This window comes from Oncorhynchus nerka, linkage group LG9b (genome assembly GCF_034236695.1).
Source record: "Oncorhynchus nerka isolate Pitt River linkage group LG9b, Oner_Uvic_2.0, whole genome shotgun sequence".
NCBI lineage: Eukaryota > Metazoa > Chordata > Actinopteri > Salmoniformes > Salmonidae > Oncorhynchus > Oncorhynchus nerka.
In genome coordinates this window covers 42,859,512-42,880,917 of record NC_088424.1, presented here as the reverse complement: position 1 = coordinate 42,880,917, position 21,406 = coordinate 42,859,512, and the positions used below count along the sequence as shown (strand labels likewise).

At 45.6% G+C, this 21,406-nt stretch overlaps 1 protein-coding gene and 1 pseudogene across 2 annotated transcripts in view; one reads left to right on the top strand and one right to left on the bottom strand.

The window, feature by feature from the left end:
- Positions 1-2,237: 2,237 nt before the first annotated feature.
- LOC135565721 (polyhomeotic-like protein 3) lies at positions 2,238-16,230 on the bottom strand (annotated as a pseudogene).
- Positions 16,231-18,595: 2,365 nt separating this feature from the next.
- The window catches only part of LOC115114034 (protein kinase C iota type-like), a 73,124-nt gene continuing 70,313 nt past the window's right edge, over positions 18,596-21,406 (top strand). Inside the window, exons 1-2 of one of the 2 annotated variants that reach the window (XM_065013744.1) lie at positions 18,596-18,659; positions 18,799-18,958. In XM_065013744.1, coding sequence (XP_064869816.1) covers positions 18,879-18,958 — 80 coding nt within the window. In that variant the 5' untranslated portion in view covers positions 18,596-18,659; positions 18,799-18,878. Of the gene's footprint in view, positions 18,959-21,406 lie in introns of both variants that reach the window. The other variant, XM_065013743.1, reaches the window with a different exon arrangement.

Here is a 21,406-nt window from a genome sequence, read left to right as displayed (position 1 = left end):
GTGCACTTCTTTTGACCAAGGCCCAAGTAGTGCACTATATCGGGAACAGCGTGCCATTTAAGACACAACCCATGACTTGCAATGACAGTACAGGAATGAGACTATTCCCCCCATGACAGGTCAATAATGAATGCATGCAAGTCTGGTAACGGATTTATATTATACACGGCTCAAACAAATCAAGGGAACACTTAAACAACACAATGTAACTCCCAAGTCAATCACACTTCTGTGAAATCAAACTGTCCACTTAGGAAGCAACACTGATTGACAATACATTTCACATGCTGTTGTGCAAATGGAATAGACAACAGGTGGAAATTATAGGCAATTAGCAAGACACCCCTAATAAAGGAGTGGTTCTGCAGGTGGGGACCACAGACCACTTCTCAGTTCCTATGCTTCCTGGCTGATGTTTTGGTCACTTTTGAATGCTGGCGGTGCTTTCACTCTAGTGGTAGCATGAGATGGAGTCTACAACCCACACAAGTGGCTCAGGTAGTGCAGCTCATCCAGGATGGCACATCAATGCGAGATGTGGCAAGAAGGTTTGCTGTGTCTGTCAGCGTAGTGTCCAGAGCATGGAGGCGCTACCAGGAGACAGGCCAGTACAGTACATCAGGAGACGTGGAGGAGGGCAACAACCCAGCAGCAGGACCGCTACCTCCGCCTTTGTGCAAGGAGGAGCACTGCAAAATGACCTCCAGCAGGCCACAAATGTGCATGTGTCTGCTCAAACGGTCAGAAACAGACTCCATGAGGGCACGACGTCCACAGGTGGGGGTTGTGCTTACAGCCCAACACCGTGCAGGACGTTTGGCATTTGTCAGAGAACACCAAGATTGGCAAATTCGCCACTGGCGCCCTGTGCTCTTCACAGATGAAAGCAGGTTCACACTGAGCACATGTGACAGTCTGGAGACGCCGTGGAGAACGTTCTGCTGCCTGCAACATCCTCCAGCATGACTGGTTTGGCGGGGGTCAGTCATGGTGTGGGGTGGCATTTCTTTGGGGGGCCGCACAGCCCTCCATGTGCTCACCAGAGGTAGCCTGACTGCCATTTGGTACCAAGATGAGATCCTCAGACCCCTTGTGAGACCATATGCTGATGTGGTTGGCCCTGGGTTCCTCCTAATGCAAGACAATGCAAGACCTCATGTGGCTGGAGTGTGTCAGCAGTTCCTGCAAGAGGAAGGCATTGATGCTATGGACTGGCCCGCCCGTTCCCCAGACCTGAATCCAATTGAGCACATCTGGGACATCATGTCTTGCTCCATCCACCAACGTCACGTTGCACCACAGACTGTCCAGGAGTTGGCGGATGCTTTAGTCCAGGTCTGGGAGGAGATCCCTCAGGAGACCATCCTCCACCTCATCAGGACCATGCCCAGGCGTTGTAGGGAGGTCATACAGGCACGTGGAGGCCACACACACTACTGAGCCTCATTTTGACTTGTTTTAAGGACATTACATCAAAGTTGGATCAGCCTGTAGTGTGGTTTTCCACTTTCATTTTGAGTGTGACTCCAAATCCAGACCTCCATGGGTTGATAAATTTGATTTCCATTGATCATTTTTGTGTGATTTTGTTGTCAGCACATTCAACTATGTAAAGAAAAAAGTATTTTATAATAATATTTCATTCTTTCAGATCTAGGATGTGTTATTTTAGTGTTCCCTTTATTTTTTTTGAGCAGTGTATTTATAAGTACAAAAAAATATGTTGCTTGTCTAATGTCTCATCAATCATGGAATTCACAAGGCACTTCCTGGTTGCTATGCCACGGGTGTTCTTGGTGGATATCCTCATGCAACTTCAGTCAATCTTTGTCGTTGTAAAATACCAACTTGTCTCAGGCTTGGTAAACAGCCTTCAAAGACTACCAACATTTTGGCAAAACATTTCAATATAATTAAGTTTTTAACATCCTGTACAGTGCTTTCAATGTAATACACAGAAAATGCCATATTGCTACAATCACTATGGTGAGACACTGATGAAAAACAGTTTATTAGCTGCTTCTCACTGAGTTGAAAGGCGGAGAGCCAGTGTGTGTGTCTCAAATCCTCCTGGAATCCAATGTCTTTAAAGTCCAAAAGGGTGTTCCTCTCATTCGCATACCAAATGGCACCCTATCTCCTATATAGTGCACTACTTTTGACCAGATAGAGCCCTGGTCAACAGTAGTGCACTATATAGGGAATAGGGTGCCATTTGAGATGCTCATTTCCTGTGCTCATGGTTCCCTCAGAGAGTTGATGTGGGCACAGAGTCTGAGGGCGGGGCCTAGTTTTGATATTCATAGCTGTCATCAAGTGGTTCTCTGTCAGCAATAGGAGGGCCTGGCCGTCAATCTCCTGGGAACGTAACTCGTTTGATATGTCCCTCCTACCTGGAGGAGGAGGAATGAGAGGGGGGACAAATGAGGAAGGTGGAGAGAGAGAGAGGAGTTGTGACCGAGAGGGAAAATCTCTAGGCCCCAGGCATATTGTATAAGATATGTGCATCCATGACAGTCTTGGCTCAAGCAGCATAAAGATACCTGGTAGTTGATGAGGGAGCAGGCTTGTTCCACACTCCACACTGTGTTGGATTTTCACTACAGTCTTTTCCTGCGATCTGTCCATAATAGGGACTGAACGTCTCTCCTCCTCTCCCTTCCCTCCTCCTCTCCTCTCCCCTCCCTCCTCCTCTCCTCTCCCCTCCCTCCTCCTCTCCCCTCCCTCCTCCTCCTTCTCCTCTCCCCTCCCTGCTCCCTCCCCCCCTCCCTGCTCCCTCCCTCTGTCATCTTCTCTCCCTCTCTTCATGCCGATGCAGCCTGGTGATCATGGGGACAAGGGGCTCTTCTTCCTCCTCTTCCCCCTCTCCCCTCAACCTTCTCTGGGCCTCATCGAAGCCGTAGGGCCACTTCACCTGCAGTGGAAGTAACATGATCACGATCAGACACTTCCCCATATAATGCTTTAGAGGGACAACAGTTTGCGGTTTCGTAGGTAGATCAGATAATTGCAAATTTGTTGATATCATGCCTGTCTGTCTAACTGACCTAGCCTCGTTCCAGATTTTTTTGGTTCTGATTTGCCAGTTGTCTTGCCATGATTGGCATTATCAATGATCATAGGAGTTGGCTAAACGTACAGACAGGCTATGACCTCTGACCTGTCTAAGGAGGAAATGTTCTCTGGAGCCCCCGTTGATCCTCCCCGGGGGTCGTCCTCTCCTGCCCATCGGCCTGTGGCCCCAATGACTGGCCTTGTCCACCTTCAACTCGCTCAGATGCTTAGTACAGCTCACATTGAACCTGACAAGAGTGGAAGGAGAGAGACAGTCAGAGGAACAGAAAGATGGAAAGTTGAGGTCTGTATGGTTTCTGGAGTTTAGCCATCCAGGGGAGATATTCCACTGAACACAAAAACATTCCAATAATTGTAGTCTGGGTCTCTTGAATTCCCCTTCATCCTGGATGGGGAAAAGTACATATGGCTATTGGCTACAAGTCCACATATGGATTCCAGGGGCTTCATCTGGGTTGTGTGGGTGCAAATATAACACATAGACAAATGCATAAGATGTATAGAATAGCTGAACACTAAAAACAGACTACATGAAGGGAAGGTGACATAGCTGCCAGGATAGCTGGACATACCAAGGCCAGAGGGATATACAAAGGAGGGGGTCAGTCAAATGACTAACTGATGACCAATAGACATAGTTCGCATATTTTTAGGACGTAGAGATGCAGAAGGAATGACAGAGAAGACACATAGTCTGTTGCTCTGAGATAAAGACACACATACATAGTAACATATTGAGCTAAGTGCAGAGCCAAAACATAGGGCTGTAAAATTTTAGTATTTTTAGTATAGCTGGACACGCTAGGAACTGAGGAGACACATAGTCTGCTGATCCTAGATAAAACACAAACAAAATAATGCATTTAGCTAAGTGCAGGAAAAGCAAGGGTCTTGTCATCATTATAATCTGATGGAAAGCAGGTATGGGCGTTATTGAGCTGAACAAGCAGGATGCACGGATTGGAATGTAACGTAATTTACATGTGGGATGGGCTCATATGCAATATGTGGATAAATACTGGAGCCAGGGCTCTGGAAAAGGTGTGTGTTCCGCGGAGCACTCCGGCTTGCTATACTCTTGTATTAAAAGTCTATAATTGAATTCAAAGTTCTTCATTGTGTCATATTTGAACCGATTTTCTACTACAGTTGGGGAACAGTATTTGGGGAACTTTCCCAGTATCTTTTCATTTTTTTCGGAAAAAAAGATTGGAAGATTCCTGGAATCAGGAGGGCATAACCAGGAAGTCCAGGAATCTTCCGACTGGGATTTCTGGAAAACCTGGGAATTTTGTGAAAGTTACTGGTATTCTGCAGCCCTATAAGGAAAACTGGACTGACCTGACACAGGTCATGGAGCAGAATCGTTTGGATCGGAGGAAGGTGTGAACGTAGCCTCTCTTCCCACAGAACTCACACTGCAGCATGTCTACCAGGCTCTCAGCAGCAGGCTCTACAGTACAGCAGGAGAGGACACTGTTAGAAGGATGGACAGACACATGGACGGATGGACACACTCGCATGCTCGCAGGTATTCACACACCACACACACCGTCCAGGGTGAGGATATCATCCTCATCATCACTCATGTCTGAGTCACTGGAGTTGTCTGGCTGCTCAGCATCCACCAGGCTCTCTAGCTCGCCATCCCTATTGGTTCTCATCTCAGATGCTAGACCCCCATTGGGTCTCATCTCAGGAGCCAGGTCCCCATTGGTTCTCACCTCCCAGGCTTCAGGAAGCGTGGTCTGCTGCTCTGCCCCTAAAGACAAACGGCCCACCTGAGGCAGGAAGGAACACACTACTGAATCTATGACTGGTTTACATAACAATATACTGCTATGGAGGGCTGAACAACATGTTAACCAACAACCAGTAGGAGAGGAGACTGCTTGGTCAAGAGGACATTTGATATATGGGGGGGTTGTGGTTGGGGCTTCAAGGTGCAGTGCTCTACTACTGTCCAAGATTGACTCAGGGTTGAATGCACAATCCACCTTTCAGTGAAGAAGGGCGAGGGAGAATGGTGGCTACTATCCATTCCTTTGGGGACCAGGACAAGGCCTGAAGTCTTTAATATAAGGAATTTGAAATTATTTATACTTTTACTTTTGATACTTAAGTATATTTAAAACAAAATACCTTTTAGACTTTTACCCACTGTTCCTAGGCCGTCATTGTAAATAAGAATTTGTTCTTAATTAACTGACTTGCCTAGTTAAATAAAGGTAAAATAAAAAATAAAATAAAAGTAGTATTTTACTGGGTGACTTTTACTTGAGTAATTTTTTTATGGAGGTATTTTTACTTTTACGAGCGGATCACAGTGCGTCTGGACGGAGGGACGCAAGGGAATCCCAACCTGCCTGAGGGAGGGAGAGGGAGGGAGGGAGAGGGAGGGAGAGGGAGGGACGCAAGGGAATCCCAACCTGCCTGAGGGAGGGAGGGAGGGAGGGAGGGAGGGAGGGAGGGAGGGAGAGGGAGGGACGCAAGGGAATCACAACCTGCCTGAGGGAGGGAGGGAGGGAGGGAGGGAGGGAGGGAGGGACGCAAGGGAATCCCAACCTGCCGGAGGGAGGGAGGGAGGGAGAGGGAGGGAGGGGGGAGGGGAGGGAGGGAGGGAGAGGGAGGGAGGGAGGGAGGGGGAGGGAGGGAGGGAGGGAGGGAGGGAGGGAGGGAGGAGGGACGCAAGGGAATCCCAACCTGCCTGAGGGAGGGAGGGAGAGAGGGAGGGAGGGAGGGAGGGGGAGAGGGAGGGAGGGAGGGGGAGGGAGGCAAGGGAATCCCAACCTGCCTGAGGGAGGGAGGGAGGGAGGGAGGGAGGGAGGGAGGGAGGGAGGGAGGGAGGGACGCAAGGGAATCCCAACCTGCCTGAGGGGGAGGAGGGAGGGAGGGAGGGAGGGAGGGAGGGACGCAAGGGAATCCCAACCTGCCTGAGGGAGGGAGGGAGGGAGGGAGGGGGAGGGAGGGAGGGAGGGAGAGAGGGAGGGAGGGACGCAAGGGAATCCCAACCTGCCTGAGGGAGGGAGGGAGGGAGGGAGGGAGGGAGGGGGAGGGGAGGGAGGGACGCAAGGGAATCCCAACCTGCCTGAGGGAGGGAGGGAGGGAGGGAGGGACGCAAGGGAATCCCAACCTGCCTGAGGGAGGGAGGGAGAGAGGGAGGGAGAGGGAGGGAGGGAGGGACGCAAGGGAATCCCAACCTGCCTGAGGGAGGGAGGGAGGGAGGGAGGGAGGGAGGGAGGGGGAGGGAGGGAGGGACGCAAGGGAATCCCAACCTGCCTGAGGGAGGGAGGGAGAGAGGGAGGGAGAGGGAGGGAGGGAGGGACGCAAGGGAATCCCAACCTGCCTGAGGGAGGGAGGGAGAGAGGGAGGGAGAGGGAGGGAGGGAGGGACGCAAGGGAATCCCAACCTGCCTGAGGGAGGGAGGGAGGGAGGAGAGGGAGGGAGGGAGGGAGGGAGGGGGAGGGAGGGAGGGACGCAAGGGAATCCCAACCTGCCTGAGGGGGAGGGAGGGAGGGAGGGAGGGAGGGAGGGAGGGAGAGAGGGAGGGAGGGAGGGGAGGGAGGGAGGGAGGGAGGGAGGGGGGAGGGAGGGAGGGAGGGAGGGAGGGAGGGAGGGAGGGAGGGAGGGTGGGAGGGAGGGAGGGAGGGAGGAGGGAGGGAGGGAGATGTCGTTGCTCTATGGAAACTGCCAGTACGTTGTGTTTGAGTGTCTTGAAAAGTGGTATAAAGCAGTCCTCCTCACTGCTTACATGATTGTTAGACAGTAATGTTGTGTACCTGTGCAGTTCTCTGTATAATTGGACTGTATGTCTTTACAGAGTCTGTCTGAACCATCCAATGGAGAGATTGTGGGTGGAGGGTTGGGGTCCTCTCCTCTCTCCTCAGAGGTTTGGATGTGTTGGGTGGCACCTTCATGTCCACAGCTACGGTCTGGGGAGGTTCTGGAACGTGGAAAGATTCTGGAACGTGGTGTGCTGGAAGATTCTGGAAGGGCTTCTGAATCAGTGCCTCTGCCACGGGGAGCTCCTCCTTTGACACCAGAACCCCAGTGGACTGGACCTCCTGAACCGAGTGCAGGGACAGCCTCTTGAGAGATGCCAGAGGAGGCTGGAGCAGTCTGGGGAGAGAGGCCTGGGAGATGGGGCCAAGACGCAGGGTGGAGGGCTGGAGCTGGGGCTGGCAGAGCAGCTGGGGCTGGAGCATGCTGGGACACAGGAAAGGAGGAGGAGTGGCTGATGACAACACTACCACTGTCTGCTGGGGAGGTGGGATGGGGACGGGCTGCTGACAGGAAGAGGAGGGGACTGAGATGCCAACCCCAGGCTGGGATTGGACGGTGGTGGTGGTTTGAGTGGGAGTGACCATGGGCCGGAGGGTAAGAGTGGAGGGAGTGTGGGAGGTGGTGTGGGGTGTGAGGCGCAGGGCAATGTAGTGCAGCTGCCAGTGGGATCCTGCTGTGGTCTGCTGGATGATGTGCTGATGGGGCGCCCCCTTGTGACTAGGAGGACAGTGCAGCTGGTGCTTGACCAATGCATGGGATTGGACAGGAGTGTACAATGCTGGAATGGCAATAAAACCATGTGAACAGACATGAGGGGTTGGATACGTGTAACAAACCCACACTAAACCCTGCACTGGAACAAAACGCTGCATGACCCGTGGATCCTCAGGACCAGTACTGCCTAACACTGATTCAATCCAATAGAGTACAACAGTTATAACCATGGTGACTGACTTTCCAGGCGCGATAAGCTGGTTTGCTGATGTTAGCCGAGTGACGTCGGCCGGTTGGGTCTTGGCTCCAGGGGTGTCTGCCGAGGGGTCAGACTGCTGGCTGGACCTCAGGGGACAGAGGGACATCTTGGGCAGTGAGCTGACCAGGACATGGGCCTGGGGCCGGCAGGACAGCTGTGACAGGACACTCTAGCCAGTGGCCAAAGCCCCGGGGAGGTGGGACCACACAGCCAGGCTCTAGACCTAAGAGAGGAGAGAAGACACACGCGTTATAGGTAAATATTACTTACATACATCCAATGTCTTTGAGCAGGTACTGGATATCATATATGTGGGTATGGTGTCCCTCAGGGCTCCACATTGGGGCCTCTACTGTTCCTGATATATTGACTACATGACCAAAGGTATGTGGACACCTGCTTGTTGAACATCTCATTCCAAAATCATGGGCATTAATATGGAGTTGGTCAAGATATTAAGATATTAGGGAGGTAAGGCCCTAGAGGCAAAACAATTACAATTTGGCTTCCCGGGTGGCGCAGTGGTTAAAGGCGCTGTACTGCAGCGCCAGCTGTGCCATCAGAGACTATGGGTTCGCGCCCAGGTCCGTGGGGCGACGCACAATTGGCCTAGCGTCGTCCGGGTTAGGGAGGGCTTGGTCGGTAGGGATGTCCTTGTGTCATCGCGCACCAGCGACTCCTGTGGCGGGCCGGGCGCAGTGCGCGCTATCCAAGGTTGCCAGGTGTACGGTGCTTCCTCTGACACATTGGTGCAGCTGGCTTCCGGGTTGGATGCGCGCTGTGTTAAGAAGCTGTGTGGCTTGGTTGGGTTGTGTGTCGGAGGACGCATGACTTTCAACCTTTGTCTCTCCCGAGCCCGTACGGGAGTTGTAGCGATGAGACAAATAGTAGCTACTAAAACAATTGGATACCACGAAATTGGGGAGAAAAAGGGGTAAAATTTACAATAATAATAATAATAATTACAATTTAGCAATAACACTGGAGTGATCGATGTGCAAGTAGAGATACTGTGTTACAAAAGAGCAACAACAAAAATAACAATATGGGGATGAGGTAGTTGGGTGTGCTATTTACAGATGGGCTGTGTACAGGTACAGTGAACGGTAAGCTGCTCTGACAACTGATGCTTAAAGTTAGTGAGGGAGATATAAGACTCCAGCTTCAGTGATTTTAGCAATTCGTTCCAGTCATTGGCAGCAGAGAACTGGAAAGAAAGGCAGCCAAAGGAGAAATTGGCTTTGGGGGTGATCATATACCTGCTGGAGCGCGTGCTATGGGTGGGTGTTGCTATGGTGACCAGTGAGCTGAGAAAAGGTGGGGCTTTACCTAGCAAAGACTTATAGATGACCTTGGGTTTGGCAACGAATATGTAGCGAGGGCCAGCCAACGAGAGCATATAGGTCGCAGTGGTGGGTAGCTTTGGTGATAAAACGGATGGCACTGTGATAGACTGTACCCAATTTGTTGAGTAGAGTGATGGAGGCTATTTTGTTAATGACATCGCCGAAGTCAAGGATTGGTAGGATGGTCAGTTTTATGAGGCTATGTTTAGCAGCATGAATGAAGGATGTTGCGAAATAGGAAGCCAATTCTAGATTTAATTTGGATTGGAGATGCTTAATGTGAATCTGGAAGGAGAGTTTATAGTCTAACCAGACACCTAGGTATTTGTAGTTGTCCACATATTCTAAGTCAGAACCGTCCAGAGTAGTGATGCTAGGCGGGCGGGCGGGTGCGGGCAGCAATCGGTTTAAGAGCATGCATTTAGGTTTACTAGTATTTAAAAGCAGTTGGAGGCCACGGAAGGAGTGTTGCATGGAATTGAAGCTCGTTTGGAGGTTTGTTAACACCGTGTCTTAGGAAGGGCCAGATGTATACAGAATGGTGTCGTCTGCGTAGAGGTGGATCAGAGAACCACCAGCAGCAAGAGTGACATCATTAATATACAGAGAAAAGAGTCGAGAATTGAACCCTGTGGCACCCCCATAGACTGCCAGAGGTCCGGACAACAAGCCATCCGATTTGACACACTGAACTCTGTCTGAGAAGTAGTTGGTGAACCAGGCGAGGCCGTCATTAGAGAAACCAAAGCTATTGAGTCTGCCGATAAGAATGCGGTGATTGACAGAGTCGAAAGCCTTGGCCAGGTCGATGAAGACGGCTGCACAGTACTGTCTTTTATCGATGGTGGTTATGATATCATCTAGGACTCCGAGCGTGGCTGAGGTGCACCCATGACCAGCTCGGAAACCAGATTGCATAATTTCTTCCACACCGATCTCGACAAACCATTTCTGTATGGACCTCGCTTTGTGCATGGGGGCACTGTCATGCTGAAACAGGAAAGGGCCTTCCCCAAACTGTTGCAACAATGTTGGAAGCACAGAATAGTCTAGAATGTCACTGTATGCTGTAGCATTAAGATTTCCCTTCACTAGAACTAAAGGGGCCTAGCCCGAACCATGAAAAACAGCCTCAGATCATTATTAATCCTCCCCTAAACTTGGGCAGGTAGCGTTCTACTGGCATCCGCCTCACACAGATTCGGCCGTTGGACTGCCAGATGGTGAAGTGTGATTCATCACTCCGGAGAACGCGTTTCCACTGCTCCAGAGTCCAATGGTGGCGAGCTTTACACCACTCCAGCCAACACTTGCATTGCCCATGGTGATCTTAGGCTTGTGTGTGGCTGCTCAGCCATGGAAACCCATTTCATGAAGCTCTCGACTAACAGTTATTTTGTTGACGTTTCTTCCAGAGGCAGTTTGTAATTCGGTAGTGAGTGTTGCAACCAAGGACAGACGATTTTTACACTCTTCAGCACTCGGCTGTCCCGTTTTTTGAGCCTGTGTGGCCTACCACTTTGCGGCTGAGCCGTTTTTGCTCCTAGATGTTTCCACTTCACAATAACAGCACTTACAGTTGACCAGGGCAGCTCTAGCAGGGCAGAAATGTGATGAACTGACTTGTTTGAAAAGTGGCATGCTATGAAGGGGCCATGTTGAAAGTCACTGAGCTCTATAGTAAAGCCATTCTACTGTCAATGTTTGTCTATGGAGATTGCATGGATGCCTGCTGGATTTTCTACATCTGTAAGCAAAGGGTGTGGCTTAACTAGCCGAATCCACTAATTTGAAGGGGTGTCCACATACTTTTGTATATATAGTGTATGTTACAGTGTATTCAGATATACAGTATGCCACATGTCCGCATCTAGCCATGAAATACCAAGTCAGATGTATACCACTTATCCACACGTCTAGCCATGAAATACCAAGTCAAATATATACCACCTGTCCACACGTCTAACCATGAAACACCAAGTCAAATATATACCACCTGTCCACACGTCTAGCCATGAAATACCAAGTCAAATATATACCAGCTGTCCACACGTCTAGCCATGAAATACCAAGTCAAATATATAACACCTGTCCACATATCTAGCCATGAAATACCAAGTCAAATATATAACACCTGTCCACACGACTTGGTATTTCATGGCTAGACAAATATATTCCACCTGTCCACATATCTAGCCATGAAATACCAAGTCAAATATATTCCACCTGTCCACATATCTAGCCATGTCAGATACTGTATATAACACTTAGCAGATACCTTTATCCAAAGCGACTTACAGTGCAGTGATCAGATAGGCCTACATTTTTTAAATATAAAAATAGTATAAAATGTATTTGTCATCCAGTTATATAAATGACATCTTGGCAGTAGTGAGATGTGAACTCCTGCTGTGCTTTCTGACAACAGGCTAGCTAGCCTGGCCATTCTTAACCTTTTTCACCTTTAACCCTTGATCCTATTGGTGGTTGCTGACCTGGAAGGCGGAGAGTTGAGAGAAGCTGCAGAAGGCAGGTCAGAGTGGACTGCTGCCACAGGGGTCAGAATCAACTGACAGTCAGAAGAGGCAGAAGAAAGAGGAAAAAAGGGAAACGACACCAAGAAGAAAGAGAAAAGCAGGAAAAAGTCCGTAGAAACTCCCAATGTGAAAGAGAAATTGTTGGAAAACATCAGTGGAAAAAGAGACAGAGAAATTGTCATGGTTACAATGAAGCTTTCTTCTTTTACTTCCTATGATCTTTGGGCAAGTAGATCGTTTATCATGCGCAACAAAACTGTTAAGAGTAAGAGAGAGATGGAAGGTACCATCTGGGCCTGGTTACAGGAGGCAGTCCCCAGGAGCATGACCTGCCAGGTAATCCTGGCTGTGGTGGAGCTGGAACTCAGAACAACCAATCAGCTGGCCTGTTCCGGGAGAGGCAGGGATGGTGATCTGAAGACAGACAGACAGAATTGCGGTGGTCTCACTAGGCATTGGTAGGCAGATAGGTGTTTGAGATTGTGATTCTGATACCTGGGTCACCATGCAGTTGGCTGCAAGGGGGTGAGGTGGGGGACTGTCTGTTAATGTGTGGCTGTGGCTGTTGCAGGGATGCTGTCTGCAGCAGGACGTGTTGCTTCTGAGCAGCGTACATCTGCTGCAGGTACTGAGCTGCCATGGTCTGGGGCCTGCTGTGGATGGCTTGCTCGATAGAGAGACACAGCAGAGAAACACTACTCCTATTGTGTAGTGGGGGTGCTTCAGTGACTACCACACAAGACAGACCTGAACTACTCTCACCAGACCTGATGACTAATTTTATCTCCCAGAACTAATGCCTTGTCTTAAGCTCAGTCTGAAATGGGTTGGATTCCAGGCATGTGGACGACCTGGGTTTGGTCACGATAACCTAGACTACTCTTATGCTTAGAAAACTAGACTTTGCTTGACATACATATGTGGTTTAATTTAACACACTGACAGAAACGGTCCTCTCTGGCTTCCTGTCTCCTCTGGCTTCCTCCCCTCGTACCTGAACAACCTGTCTTTCTGTGGGGGTGGTGCCCAGAGAGGTGGGAGGGGCATGGCTGCATGGGGGAGGGGGTGGTGCTGCTGGCTGTCTTTGTAATAGTGATGACCACCGATGTGGTGGCATTGGTGGTAACCGTGGTAACTCCTGCGGTGCAGTGACAGTAGTCCCATTGGTCTCTCCTCTTTCTCTTCCCTCCTCCTCCGTCTCATCAGAACTCTGTCAGTCCTTCACTCTGGTAACACTATTGTCTATATCAATGGGCCAACTGGACAGAACACACAGAAAAACCTCTGTAACTAAACATGATGATTTGATGATATGGATTTGATGTTATGTATTATTTTGAAACTAGAACATTTATATATGGATTCCTACTTTCTTTAGTAAAAAAAAGAAGTTTCCCTTCTTCTGTATCCCTGAAAAGAGGGACTGTAATTTAGCTCATAAATTTCCTCGTCATATAATAAATCTAACCATAAGTGCATATCTAAATGACAACATTTTTGAGCCGGTTGTTTTTGAATAAAGTTCTATAAAGTGAATGTTGGCCTACACTTGACGGATTGGGCATATATCGCTGTAACTAACAGATGAGATGAGGATTGGGCATATATCGCTGTAACTAACAGATGAGATGAGGATTGGGCATATATATCGCTGTAACTAACAGATGAGATGAGGATTGGGCATATATATCGCTGTAACTAACAGATGAGATGAGGATTGGCCATATATATCGCTGTAACTAACAGATGAGATGAGGATTGGGCATATATATCGCTGTAACTAACAGATGAGATGAGGATTGGCCATATATATCGCTGTAACTAACAGATGAGATGAGGATTGGGCATATATATCGCTGTAACTAACAGATGAGATGAGGATTGGGCATATATCGCTGTAACTAACAGATGAGATGAGGATTGGCCATATATATCGCTGTAACTAACAGATGAGATGAGGATTGGCCATATATATCGCTGTAACTAACAGATGAGATGAGGATTGGGCATATATCGCTGTAACTAACAGATGAGATGAGGATTGGGCATATATATCGCTGTAACTAACAGATGAGATGAGGATTGGGCATATATCGCTGTAAATAACAGATGAGATGAGGATTGGGCATATATATCGCTGTAACTAACAGATGAGATGAGGATTGGGCATATATCGCTGTAACTAACAGATGAGATGAGGATTGGGCATATATATCGCTGTAACTAACAGATGAGATGAGGATTGGGCATATATCGCTGTAACTAACAGATGAGATGAGGATTGGGCATATATATCATTGTAACTAACAGATGAGATGAGGATTGGGCATATATCGCTGTAACTAACAGATGAGATGAGGATTGGGCATATATATCGCTGTAACTAACAGATGAGATGAGGATTGGGCATATATATCGCTGTAACTAACAGATGAGATGAGGATTGGCCATATATATCGCTGTAACTAACAGATGAGATGAGGATTGGGCATATATATCGCTGTAACTAACAGATGAGATGAGGATTGGGCATATATCGCTGTAACTAACAGATGAGATGAGGATTGGCCATATATATCGCTGTAACTAACAGATGAGATGAGGATTGGCCATATATATCGCTGTAACTAACAGATGAGATGAGGATTGGGCATATATCGCTGTAACTAACAGATGAGATGAGGATTGGGCATATATATCGCTGTAACTAACAGATGAGATGAGGATTGGGCATATATCGCTGTAAATAACAGATGAGATGAGGATTGGGCATATATATCGCTGTAACTAACAGATGAGATGAGGATTGGGCATATATCGCTGTAACTAACAGATGAGATGAGGATTGGGCATATATATCGCTGTAACTAACAGATGAGATGAGGATTGGGCATATATCGCTGTAACTAACAGATGAGATGAGGATTGGGCATATATATCATTGTAACTAACAGATGAGATGAGGATTGGGCATATATCGCTGTAACTAACAGATGAGATGAGGATTGGGCATATATATCGCTGTAACTAACAGATGAGATGAGGATTGGGCATATATATCGCTGTAACTAACAGATGAGATGAGGATTGGGTATATATCGCTGTAACTAACAGATGAGATGAGGATTGGGCATATATATCGCTGTAACTAACAGATGAGATGAGGATTGGGCATATATCGCTGTAACTAACAGATGAGATGAGGATTGGGCATATATATCATTGTAACTAACAGATGAGATGAGGATTGGGCATATATCGCTGTAACTAACAGATGAGATGAGGATTGGGCATATATATCATTGTAACTAACAGATGAGATGAGGATTGGGCATATATCGCTGTAACTAACAGATGAGATGAGGATTGGGCATATATCGCTGTAACTAACAGATGAGATGAGGATTGGGCATATATATCATTGTAACTAACAGATGAGATGAGGATTGGGCATATATCGAAAACCTGCAAAATCGGCAGTATATCAAATACTTGTTCTCCCCACTGTATATGGATATGAAGGCTGTCTATGAGACAAATACTCTACCAGTGTCCAGGGGCAGTCACAAATAAATCTTAGCAAAAGTGAATATATTATTTGAATGAGCTGTAGCCTGTTGTTGTATGTGTTAAGGCCTACTTGACATTTCAACTGTCCTATTTAATTAATTGAAGTATAATGACCAGCCCAGATATAACAAATCAGAAACATTGGCTTATTAAAATGAGTAATGTTACTAACATGAGGTCAACCTTATCTCGGCCTATTCATATTAAAATTAGGTCTAGCTTATCTCGGCCTATTCATATTAGAATGAGGTCTAGCTTATCTCGGCCTATTCATATTAGAATGAGGTCTATTTTAGCTCGGCCTATTCATATTAGAATGAGGTCTAGCTTACCTTGGCCTATTCATATTAGAATGAGGTCTATCTTATTAGAATGAGGTCTATCTTAGCTCGGCCTATTCATATTAGAATGAGGTCTAGCTTATTAGAATGAGGTCTATCTTAGCTCGGCCTATTCATATTAGAATGAGGTCTAGCTTATTAGAATGAGGTCTATCTTAGCTCGGCCTATTCATATTAGAATGAGGTCTAGCTTACCTTGGTCTATTCATATTAGAATGAGGTCTAGCTTACCTTGGCCTATTCATATGGTTGGTTTGCCTTTTCCCCTTTGATCTGCTGCATTTTTCAAATAAGTGTAGTTAATTTTTTTGAATAATATATAAAACTTTTGAGTATTTTTTTATATATTTTTTAACCTTTGGTTAACTAGGCAAGTCAGTTAAGAACAAAATCTTGTTTTATAATGAAGGTCAACCCCGGGCCAAACCCTTCCCTGACCCGGACGACGCTGTGCCAATTGTGCGCCGCCCTATGGGACTCCCTATCACGGCCGGTTGTGATACAGTCGAACCAGCTTCTAGCACTGAGATGTAGTTCTTTAGACTGCTGCGCCACTCGGGAGCCCCCACCCTGATTTTCCTCCACATAACCTTGACATTTTCCATTTCCAAATAATCTGAATTCAATAGCCTATAGCCTAAAATATATGCAATAAAGTGCAATCAGATCTGAAATGTATTTGATAAAGACGGCAATTTGATGTCATGTTGATTACTCACTATTCATCATGTTCATAGCCTACATGTAAAAAGACCGGAAGAATCTGAAAAATATAGTCTTATTAGCCAACCAATTGAATTTTTTTCAGCATTTGAATTGTTGAAGGAATTTTTTTTTTTTTTAATTACACAAACCCTCAAAATGAAGTGGCCTAGTTTGAAATATTTTACATGTAATTTTGTGTAAACAAAGTAGCTTCTTTAATTTGATCCAAACAAGTTTGTTAAAAAGGACCATTCGAGATTGCGGATATTTTTTATTTAACTAGGCAAGTCAGTTAAGAACAAATTCCTATGTACAATGACAGCCTACGAACAGTGATGCCTTGTTCAGGGGCAGAACGACATATTTTTACCTTGTCAGCTTGGGCATTCGAGCTAGCAACCTTTCGGTTACTGGCCCAACGCTCTAACCACTAGGCTACCTGCCACACATATTAAGAATGTTCCAATTCCTGAAGCGCAATGTTACATTTTCACACCTGTGTGTAGGATTTCTTGTGCTGGACAGACAAATTATTCCAACCCATATAGCCACAGCCATGCACTGACGAAAAGCAAGTCTGCTTTGCAGGGTGAAAGTTAGACACATTTTTCATGCAGCGATAGCAATGCATCAAATCCATTATGGAACTTAAAATCAATACGAATAATTGTTGTTAAATCATGTGCAGAATGTAATTTCTAGATTTGGGTCATTCATGCATTGGGCTATAGTCACCCCTTTTATCGCTGCATGTGCAGGGCTGGCAACCACAGGCTGTAGAACGCCTCCGTTTATCATAAGGATTATTTATGTATTCATTATTTCAAAATAAAATCGGATAGCAATTCCTTTATGTAATCTATTAGTCTACATGAAATATATTCAGTTTGGGCATCATCATCTAATTCCTTTGCCAATTACAGTGCCTTGCGAAAGTATTCGGCCCCCTTGAACTTTGCGACCTTTTGCCACATTTCAGGCTTCAAACATAAAGATATAAAACTGTATTTTCTTGTGAAGAATCAACAACAAGTGGGACACAATCATGAAGTGGAACAACATTTATTGGATATTTCAAACTTTTTTTAACAAATCAAAAACTGAAAAATTGGGCACTGATATTTAATATGCATGTATCGGCCTCACCGCCTTTGTCAGAGCTTTTTAGACTAATACATTAAACAGTCTCCTCTCAAGTCACCATTTAGTATTTTGCACCATCGGTGTGCATCATAGAAAAGACTAACATGTCCTCAAGAGGATATTTTCTTGTCTGTGTGACCAGAGATGCTTTGAGAATTAAGCCCTATAGCTGCCATGATATAAAACAAATCACACACAATTTATCTTCTGCAGACAAAAAATGTTACCATGGCAACAACTTAGATTAGGCCAGGAATAGCGCAGACAGTTTTTATAGACCTATGACGACGACCGAGAGTAGGGGACATACAGACTGTCCAATTTACAAGACATCGTCGTTTTTAATGACCATGTTGAAAATAGTAAGGGCTCCTGCTTTCACAAATAAATTGCACAATTGAGAACAACAAGGCGCATGCCATAGCCTAAGACTCCAATGTATCTTATTTGTAAGCCTATATAGAAATAATTCTGTGTCTAGTCTTTTTGTTGGAGCGTTTGAGAATTAATGCAAGCAAAATCATTCAACACGCAACAAACAAAAAATGTCAAGTTTTACTGGTAGTATCTATTGCAATACGAGGCATTTGTATGTCCACTAGGTGACACTAGACTCGGGAAAAGAGGCCACAGGTTTTCCAGACTTCATAAATCATGCTGATGTTGAACAGAGAACTGCTGGTATCTGTCATTCATGCATCATCGTGGATTCTGTATGACTGTAGGTCTAGTTTTGTATGGCAAAAATAATACCCATCTCTATTTCCAAAATATGATTTTCATATCAATAACTCCATTTCAACTTCCACATATTTTATTAGAATTGAAATTATATGTAGAAATGGCAATATACAATGTAATTCCCAAGGACCCCACAAAGGTCTAGCCCGCGATCAGGATGGTTCGTACGAGGCTGGTCTGTCCCACCCTCGCATTTCAGTTGGTACAATCGGAATGCTGGCGAACACATTCATTTTAAAGTATTGGTGTTGAAATGAAAATGTACTCATTGTCTATCATTATAATATATGAAATTCACATGATTTGCATTGTATTATATATGTTTTATATACACTGATCGCAGATAATATTTTGTATATTTTTTGTTTAGTTTGTTGATTGAAGTAATGTGTTGCCCCTCTTACATTCCGCTAATGGATTCGTCCGTCGTGAGGCCTTTACAGTAGTAAGTTAAGGAGTGCTGTTTGGCGGATTCCTTCAAGTTTTTACCTTATTTTATGTCTGAATTTTGTAAAATTAAGAAAGTGCCAATTGTTCGTTTCCATAACTAGTCAGCTAGCTAATTATTTTATCTATCGATATAGGTACAGAAGAGGGTTTGGGGTGTGGTACACAGTAGGAAGGCATCTTCGGCGAGCGGAGCGTCCGAATCAGAGATTTTATAATGCCGACGTTGCGGGACAGTAGCATGTCTCACCCCGGCGAGAACCCTTACCAAGTCCGGGTAAAAGCTTACTACAAAGGGTAAGTACACGGTTAGGTTTTGAAATTTGTTTTGGGATTAAACAAATCGTTATTTGACTCGTTAGTAACTTGGGCTTTATTAGCCAGATATCGTTAGTCAGGTAACGTTAGAGAGAAACTTGACAGGCAGGGTGGAACTATCCAGACATGTAGCTAGCTGCTAGTTTAGCATACAAGTTCTTTATCTCAAATCTATTTTAAGCAAGTGAACCCCCCCCCCCACATCATTGTTTCATGGCTTAATGGCTACAGGTTTTGAGACATGACTTAACTAACGTTACATTGGACTTAGTTAGAGGCTAGCTAACGTTAGCTGGATGTTTTGATTCCTGTCAGGGTCCTCATAGCCAGCTACTGAAGCTGGTGTGTTTATAACTGGACTGAACCATTTTACAGCATCTTATGAATAACCTACATTGAATAACCTTGTATTTATTTGTAATAGATTAGAGAGCCTATTTTGAGATGTTACTGTTTGTGGTTATATTCTAGCTAGTGAATGGTGATCAGTAGTTGCATTCCAAGATGGAAATCACTTGTCAAACACAGATGTTGCCTAACACTCCTTGTGTGATGCCGAGTCTGTGATTGTGGTTTTTCCCAGAGTGAGACTTGCCAAACGTGTATTACCAGTACCTTCTGCCAGACCCATTGTATTTCATGCTAAGTCTACATAGCCGCCCAGCCAGCACTATTGTCCCTAGGTAATTACACAAGTTGTTTCTGGAAGCAAAACATCCATACTATTCCTGAGATGACCACCTAGGAATGTCAAGTATTTGGGGAATATGGTATGAAGCAGTTAATTGGTTTGTCAAGTGCAGGGACATGCCACTCATTATTAAGGCAACCAGGCTATATATAAGCATGGGCTGTTCTATACATTTGTGACTGAACACTGGTAAAGGCAATAATATTTTAGTAGAGAAAAGCTTTTCTCTGTTAGCCTGGATCCAAGTGGCATAGTAATGTTTTACTCCATGTTGAAACAGAACAATTAAGTTTCGATCCAGGCAAGGCCTACATCCCTGTTGGCTCTCATCCGAATCGCATTTCTGATTCTAACCATCAGTCCCATATACAGTTTTTACTGTACTTCCTTGTATCAGTCATATACTGTTTCTATGGCTCTGATATTTTTATATGCTTTCATACTGTCCAATAATAATGGCCAGTTTGACATAAATACACAGGGCCACTTGGCCTCCAAACCAGAGGCAGGATTCCCAAGGAATGTAGGTTGAATGGTTGACAGAGAACTAGGGTCAGTGAGAGAAAGAGATTATTTTTCTCTCTTGGTAAGTAGGCAGTGCCTGTCTTTTATAGCAGCTCTCTGTCTGCATCAGTGCACAACACAAAGGCCTGATTTGTGTCCCAAACGTCACCCATTCCCTATATAGTGAACTACTTTTGACCAGGGCTCTGGTCAAAAGTAGTACACTATATATGGACTAGGATGCCATAGGGGTTCAGCCCCAGCTTTGTAAAGAGTAAGTGTGTTGCCATATTCTTATATTCAATGAAAGCCCTCCAAGCACATCACATCAGGCACAAAGCTGTCAATTTTCTTCCTTCCCACCATCTTGTTATCATAATAGCCTGATAACCAATGGCTTTAAGTGCTCACAACAACCACTGTAACCTCTATGCCAGGGCTATTCCACAACAACCACTGTACTCTCTATGCCAGGGCTATTCCACAACAACCACTGTACTCTCTATGCCAGGGTTATTCCGCAACTACAACTGTACTCTCTATGCCAGTGCTATTCCACAACAACCACTGTAACCTCTATGCCAGGGTTATTCCACAACTACAACTGTACTCTCTATGCCAGTGTTATTCCACAACTACATGTAACCTCTATGCCAGGGTTATTCCACAACTACATCTGTACTCTCTATGCCAGTGCTATTCCACAACAACCACTGTAACCTCTATGCCAGGGCTATTCCACAATACCACTCTACTCTCTATGCCAGGGCTATTCCACAATAACCACTCTACTCTCTATGCCAGGGCTATTCCACAACAACCACTGTAACCTCTATGCCAGGGCTATTCCACAACAACCACTGTAACCTCTATGCCAGGGCTATTCCACAACAACCACTGTAACCTCTATGCCAGGGCTATTCCACAACAACCACTGTAACCTCTACGCCAGGGCTATTCCACAACTACCACTGTAACCTCTATGCCAGGGCTATTCCACAACAACCACTGTAACCTCTATGCCAGGGCTATTCCACAACTACCACTGTAACCTCTATGCCAACTATATTTTTAAAGGGGCCAGATTTGAAAATGGCCAGATATTGTCTTCATGGGATTACTCTTCCTTTTTTTTAAAAACAATACACAATTCGAATCTTAGAAAGCACTTTTATTTAAATGACATGTTGTTTATTTGAAGTGCTTTAAGAGTAATTCAGTGCATCAACTTT